This window comes from Tachyglossus aculeatus, chromosome 24 (genome assembly GCF_015852505.1).
Source record: "Tachyglossus aculeatus isolate mTacAcu1 chromosome 24, mTacAcu1.pri, whole genome shotgun sequence".
Classification (NCBI taxonomy): Eukaryota; Metazoa; Chordata; class Mammalia; order Monotremata; family Tachyglossidae; genus Tachyglossus; species Tachyglossus aculeatus.
Genome location: NC_052089.1, coordinates 951,741 through 959,316, shown reverse-complemented (window position 1 = coordinate 959,316; position 7,576 = coordinate 951,741). Strand labels below are relative to the sequence as shown.

The 7,576-nt window shown below is 41.3% G+C and overlaps 1 protein-coding gene and 1 pseudogene across 1 annotated transcript; both read left to right on the top strand.

Moving 5' to 3' along the window:
- The first annotated feature begins 258 nt into the window (after positions 1–258).
- Positions 259–4,827, top strand: LOC119945045 (annotated as a pseudogene).
- A 1,220-nt stretch (positions 4,828–6,047) lies between these two features.
- LOC119945283 (olfactory receptor 5M10-like) lies at positions 6,048–7,256 on the top strand. The gene is made up of 2 exons (XM_038766394.1): positions 6,048–6,732; positions 7,012–7,256. Exons 1-2 carry the CDS (start codon positions 6,048–6,050, stop codon positions 7,254–7,256), a joined length of 930 nt encoding a protein of 309 aa, XP_038622322.1.
- The last annotated feature ends 320 nt before the right edge of the window (positions 7,257–7,576 follow it).

Here is a 7,576-nt window from a genome sequence, read left to right as displayed (position 1 = left end):
ATTTTTTGCTACACACTAATGTGTTAGTTGTTGCATTTCCATTACAGTTAATTGAAATTCAATATTTTTCCCCCAAAGAAACTACACGGCAAAATGGTGAAGGAAAACTTAACATACATTACTGAATTTATTTTTCTGGGACTCTCTGTCCAGCCAAGGGTCCAGGTTATGCTTTTCATCATTTTCTTGTTCTTCTACCCGCTAACATTGGCTGGAAATGTTGTCATAATTACTGTGATCTGCCTGGAACCCTGACCTCAAACCCCAATTTACTTCTTCCTTCACAATTTCTCCTTCCTGGACATCTGTTACACTTCCACCAATGTTCCTCAAATGCTTTCCAACCTGCTGGGGGAGAGAAAGACCATCTCATTCACTGAATGTGCCACCCAAATACATTTTTCTCTCTCCTTTGGGATGATCGAATGTGTTCTTCTTGGGGCTATGGCTTACGATTGATATGTGGCCAAATGTCATCCATTGCATTACACTGTTATCATGAACAGAGCGATATAGGTCCAGCTGGGAATGACCTCGTGGATCAGCAGCTTTCTGAGCTCCCTGGTGATCAATGTCCTCACCTCGAGCTTGCCCTACTGCGGGCCCACTGCATTAAACCATTTCTTCTGTGAAGTGCTGACAGTCTTGAGGCTGGCATGTACAGACATTCCCTTCCGGAGTTAGTGGTGTTTGTCTTCAGCATCATCATAGTCTTCATTCCTTTTCTCATCATCGTGGTCTCCTATGTCTGTATCCTCATGTCCATCCTTGGGAGACAAACAGTCCACCGTGGGGAGGCACAGGACCTTTTGGACATGTGTTTCTCACCTGACCATGGTGGCTCTCTTCTATGGGATGGCCATCTTTGTGTACATGCAGCCTCAGTCTGGTGCCTTTCAGACTGGTGGAAAGGTCATTGCATTAGTCTACATAGTAATTACACCCATGCTCAACCTCCTGCTCTACAGCCTGAGAAACCAGGACGTAAAAAGAGCTCTGAGGAAAGTCATCGACAGACAGAAGACACCAGACCGTTAGGATCATCAGTCAACGAGTGGTATTTAGTGAGCAGTTACTGTGGGTAATGTTCTTTCTATTCTGAGTTTCATAGCATGCAGAGGTGATACAGTGAGTCTCAGTGAATGGAGTATATAGCTGCTCTTCTCATTCAAAGGAGAGGCCACTGACAGTGAAATTCACCTATGAGTAGTTGAGTGGCTGAAAAGACAATGCAGCAGGCACAGTCAAGACCATGATATGTCCACTCAAAAAAAATTCTTCATTTTGCAGTGGAAAAAATGAACGGGCTGTTAATGGTTAGCCAAGCTCAGTCACAAAGTTTTTGGTCAACCCATGGCAAGTCCCTTCATCTTCCTGGGTTTACATTTAATTATTCCAAAGGAACTCATCCCAAGGATGCTAGTTGTTTCTAGAAAGTCATGCAGTGAGAATCTTGGCAGTAGCCACCACTCCCTCACTTGACGTCTGCCTGGGCCATTTCAAAGCATCAGGAAGATTGCTTTGAAGAGGCAACAGTTAGGGGAAATGACTGGTTTTGGAACTCTAATCCATCTCTTAAAAATGGCAACCTGTCTAAAGGGGAAATAATTTCCTGACATTCAGTCAGAGTAACTATGCAGGGAAATGTGCACCAACTCTGTTGTATTGTACACTCCCAGGCTCTTAATAGAGTACTCTGCACACAGTTAGCACTCAAAAAATACCACTGAAAACTATATATTTATATTAATGGACGCCTCCCCCTCTAGACTGTAAGCTCATTGTGGGCAGAGAACGTATCTGCCAGCTTTGTTGTACTTTCCAAAGCCCTGAGCACAGTGGTCTGCACATAATAAGTGCTCATTAAATACCATTGATGATGAGGCTTGGTGACTGATTGTTAGAGAGAGAGTCTTTAGTGGTTTAGAATAAATTTCTAGGAATAAATAAACCCAACAACCAAAAAAGGATTTACTGGGAAATACAAATTTTGCATTTTCAAGTTGTCTAAAAGTAAATTAAAATCTGATCTTTAGTAAGCTTCTATTTTAGATTTTTATTAGTCTTTTACTTTTAAGGTGATATGGCACTTCCATCAAATCTTAGGAATTAAATTTATTAAGCATCTTCATATCCTTTGCTCTGGTTATAAGCAATATAAAGAATAATTGATTTTAGACACAGGCCTAATCAATACTAAGTAGCTATTTGAACCTGATATTTGGTAAAATAAAAGGTAGTGGGGCAATGCCAACCCTCCCACACAGGGACATTTTATTGGGCAACCCATTAGAGACACTGTGAACATCTGGGTGCTTTTGGGGGGTACACAATATGTCAGTGATTTGCTGAGCTATGAGCTGCACAAAAATGCTAGGCTTCAGGTGACCTTTTTTGTTTGGTTTCTCTGACCAATATCGGGTGGGATGACTAGCTGCAGCTGTGGTGAGCGATGGGTGGAGGTGAGAGGAAGGTCCCATGGTACCCGATTCCCTCATTTATTCAGTCAATCATATTTATTGAGCGCTTGCTATGTGCAGAGCACAGTACCAAGCGGTTGAAAAGTACAATTCCCTCACCTTCTTTCTTAGATGTGCTGAAGTTGAATTTAATTATATTTGGGAAAGTGCATAATCACCTAGATAGGCTGACCTGAATGTGATCAATTTTTGAGGAATTTGTTGAATAGGAGGGTCACTATCCAAACGTTGCCTTGACATAACAGCACCATTGTGCACTTGCTCTGAGACTGTGCCATCTACAGGGAGCCTCCTTTAGAACCAAGGCCCCTGGGATGGCCCCCAGCCTCCCCAGCTCTACAGCAAATAAGTGAAATAATTGGGATAGATATAAGCTTTGCTCATCTAACCTAGTTCCCAGACTGCCCCTCCCTGTGACTAACACTATGGAGAAACCCAAACTGGATCCCGGATTTGACCTCTATTGGTTCCTGATGGACTAGGGCTGTTACAGAGCCTTGAGAACAATGGGTGGCTCTGGGATTCAGGAATACTGGTTGTCCAGCACCGTGAATAATCTGGGCCCACTCTCTAGTTTATTAATTCTCAGACAATAATCGAGTGCTACCATGTCTTCCCTTGGTTCGAGGGGACGATAAGCCAAAGCTTGGATGTACCAGTTTCCAAATGTAGAAAAACTCGATTTCATTGGCTTAAGTTCCATACAGATTTGCTTAATCATCTTCATTCTTCCCACCTAGGGAAACTACATCCATGAGTAGTTAGCACTGTTGAGAAGTAGCATGGTGTAGTGATGGACCACGGGCCTGGAAATTAGAAGGTCATGGGTTCTAATCCCCACTCTGCCACTTGTCTGCTGTGTGACCTTGGGCAAGTCACTTCACTTCTATGTGCCTCAATTACCTCATTTATAAAATGGGGATTCAGACTGTGAGTCCCATGTGAGACAGAGACTGTGTCCAACCCAATTTGTGGTAGAAGCAGCGTGGCCTAGTGGAAAGCACACGATCCTGGAAGTCAGGGGCATGGGTTCTAATCCCAGCTCCACCACATGTCTGCTGTGTGTCTTTGGGCAAGTCACTTCACTTCTCTGTGCCTCAACTGGAAAATGAGATTAAGACTGTGAGCCCCATGAGGGACAGGGACTTGTCTCATCTTGTTACCTTGTATCTACTCCAGCACTTAGAACATTGTTTGGCACATAGTAAATACTTAACAAATACCACAGTTACGATAATAATAATAACTATTATTATTATCATAAATGTGTGGAGGAGTAAATGCATTCCGCAGAGAAAATCAATCAATCAATTTATTGAGTGCTTATTATGTGCAGAACACTGTATTAAGCACTTGGGTGCTTCTACCACTAATCTGGTTGGACCCAGTCTCTGTTCCACATGGGGCTTAAGTTTCAATCCCCATTTTACAGATGAGGTAACTGAGGCAGAGAAGTGAAGTGATTTGCCCAAGGTCACACAGCAGACAATACAACATGATTAGCCAGCATGTTCCCTGACCATAAAAGCTTACAGTCTAGAAAAATATTTGACTTATAGTTCCAAGAGTCCCGCTTCATATTCCATGCTCAAGGGCAAATGGATCCCTCAGAATAATTGTAATCTGGTGAGAAGTGGGATTAGAAGTCTAATCAACGTCAATGAGAAGAAAAAAAAACTGTCTGTGACCTTGAAAGGGTAATGAACATCCATCTGGTGCTGGCTTAATGCAAGTAAGGGAGTATGGGGCAGAAATCTGACTTAATTATTTTTTCCCAGGGGCATTACACGTCAAAGATGCTCTCAGAAGAGTAGCATTTTAATTGCTTCTTCTGGGTGTGTCTGAGAAATACTGTAGGGAAAACATTCTAGAGGAAAAGATATATATAAATTACCTTCCTTTCTGACACTGTGGTGTTATTAGTAACACCACTCTACTGTCAGAGGTAGGTAATTTACTATATTTGCTGCTTAAATCTCCATTTTCTACTAAATCCATTCTTTCTAAATTGTCAATGTTGAGATTCCTAAGGCTTGGTTGTGAGGTTTTCTTTGTTATCATCATCCTTTGCTCTTTGGGCCTTTTAATGCCAGGAAGAAAGAGGCTGGAATAGAGCTTTCTGCTGTGAGGTAAACCCAAGCCACTCTAGGGCAATTCTGCTATTTCCAGTCAAAACGATGTACAAATATACAAGGGATGTTGCTATTAAATCTAGGTTGCTGAAACATTAAGCAACTGGAAACATGATGCCAGAAGAGAAATCCAGTTTTTAATCTCATTGCTTCCATTTGTAGAGTCCTTGAAACAGTCCTATGGAGGACTTTATGAATTATCTGGGAGCATTTAAGACTATCCATTTGTTGAGGAAGAGTTAGCAACTGGCCCATCTGGAAACAGCTCAACGTGTTTAGAGGATTTCTTTAAGTCACAGTCAGTACTGTGATTCAGAGGACCTTGGATGGCCATTTTGGTGTATTTGGTTGGAAAATAAGTACACCTAAGATATTTCAACCCCTCTCAGGGTCTCACTTGGAGAGTTTCCGGTACTCTTATCAGACTTGGCTATGAGAGGGAGAGTCAAGCAGAGGCCAACAATTTGATTCCTACCTTAGGCAGTGGCTAGCGATTGGAAGGCAATCTGCTATAAGTAAAAACTCACCCTTGCTGGGCAGCAGTGACATGGGAGACAGTCAATGGTGGAGATCTGAGTTTACTGCATAGAAGGTAGCAATGGTAAATCACTTCCATAGTTTTACCAAGAAAACTCTATGGATACACAACCAGAACGATTGAAGATGGAAAGAATAGCGTTCTGGGAGAGATGTGTCCTTGGTATTGCTATGGTTCAGAAATGAATCGACGGCATAATAGAAGGCATTTCAATATATTTTTATCCTGAAAATTAGTTAAAATAGCAGTGTTCATTGGTTTTAGAAAGATATGCAAAATAATCATCTCCAGGTGTACCTTGAATAAAAGGTAGAACTCTCTAGTCAGCTTTTTCTTAATAATTTGAAACCATGTCTCAGTTCTGATAATCCTAGCAGAGAGGAAAGCATTATTTAATAATCAAACCCATTTATTAGTATGTAAGGCGCAAAGTCTGCATATTCAAATGGGTTGGGCTCAAATTATCTCTAAATTCTGGTTTTCCAAGATGACATTTGATCCCTATGATCTTATGGACATCAAATGAAATCCCTGTGATGCTCATTTATCTTCCAACCTGCATTTAAATGTTATTTAGTAAATAAGGATCTGAGCCAGTCGTCATATTTTATCTTGAATTCTATCAAGTTTTGAGAATTGGCTTTCAAATCATGGCTTCAGAATGAAATGAAGAAATAGAATTTTCTTATTGAATCACTGTACAAGTGAAAGGATTAAAAATAGTATGAGTTGATGTGAATATTCATGCCTGCATGTGTGTACCAGAGAGAGACAGACCATACTACATGTACATATTAGCAGTCAAGTGGGAGAAAACGATTTAAACCTGAACAATATCCTTCTCATCTTCTGTTGTAATCTCTCTATATCTCAGCTAGCAATGCAGATGATGAGGAAATGCTTCCTAAAAATGACACTACTGGTTTGGAATTTGTTCTCTTGGGACTGACATCACAGCCAGAGCTGCAGGTCATCCTCTTCATGGTCTTCCTAGTGATTTACCTCATCACTCTGGTAGGGAACCTGGGGCTGATCCTTCTAATAAAGACTGACTCCCTACTACACACTCCTATATACTTTTTCCTCAGCCACCTCTCCTTCGTGGATCTGTGCTATTCTTCCAATCTCTCCCTTCAGATGCTGGTGCATTTCTTATCAGAGAAGACAATTTCTTCTGCTGGATGCTTTATGCAGTGTATTTTTTTCATTGGCTTTGTGATTACAGAGATTTATATCTTTGCTGCAATGGCTATTGATCGTTTTGTGGCTATCTCTTACCCTCTACAATATGGCAGCAAGATGTGCAAGAATGCCTGCCTTTGCCTGGTCGCTGTTCCCTACACCTTTGGCCTCCTGAAAGGCCTTTTCCAGACAGTACTGACGTTCTGCCTATCTTTCTGTAGCTCCAAGACAATCAATCATTTCTACTGTGTTGATACAACCTTTATCATGTTGTCCTGCTCCAATACCTATATCAAAGAAATGGCAATGCTTATAGTTGCCGGCTTCACTCTATCTAGCTCCTTCCTAATAATTCTCATACCATACATTTTTATTCTTGCTGCAATCTTGCATATCCGTTCTGCCGAATAATAATAATAATAATAGGGGCATTTATTAAGTGCTTACTATGTGCAAAGCACTGTTCTAAGCGCTGGGGAAGTTACAAGGTGATCAGGTTGTCCCATGAGGGGCTCACAGTCTTAATCCCCATTTTACAGATGAGGTAACTGAGGCCTAGAGAAGTTAAGTTACTTGCACAAAGTCACACAGCTGACAATTGGCAGAGCTGGGATTTGAACCCATGACGTCTGACTCCAAAGCTCGGGCTCTTTCCACTGAGCCACACTGCTTCTCCACACTGCTGAAGGAAAGTGCCGAGACTTCTCCACCTTTGGCTCCCTCATGACAGCTCTCATCATATTTTATGGGACCCTTTTCTGCATGTGTCTAAGGCAGCCTTCGAAGCAGTCTCTAGAGGAGTCAAAAATCACTGCTGTCTTTTATTCCTTTGTGAGTCCCATGTTGAACCCCTTGATCTACAGTCTGAGGAACAAGGATGTGATCGATTCCCTAAAAAAAAGTAATCAGGAGAAAACTACTTAATCAGATGGCAGGCTCCATGTTTGCCATTTTCTAATAATCCAGGAATGCAAGAGCAAAAAAATAAAGCTTGTTTACCCTTTCCAGCCTGACCTTTCCCTTGTCTCATTTTCTCTTATAAATTACAGGGAATGGTCCTTTTTTGACATCTCAGTGTCCCTCTTCTGAATGCTGTGTTCCTGGGGATGGGGGAAAGGAAATGGTGTTATCCATAGATCATAAATAATCTTACCCATAGACCATATCAAATTCTTTCATCCAGTTTTAAATGTCATTCTAATTTATATAAATCATGTGATTGATCAAGGTGTATTTTCATTGTT

What these genes read in the sequence shown, in the direction of transcription:
- LOC119945283 (XM_038766394.1), top strand. Translation starts at nt 6,048, where the DNA reads ATGCTTCCTAAAAATGACACTACTGGTTTGGAATTTGTTCTCTTGGGA. An exon ending in TGCAATCTTGCATATCCGTT is followed by an intron (nt 6,733 to 7,011) that starts CTGCCGAATAAT and finishes TGCTTCTCCACA; the next exon opens with CTGCTGAAGGAAAGTGCCGA.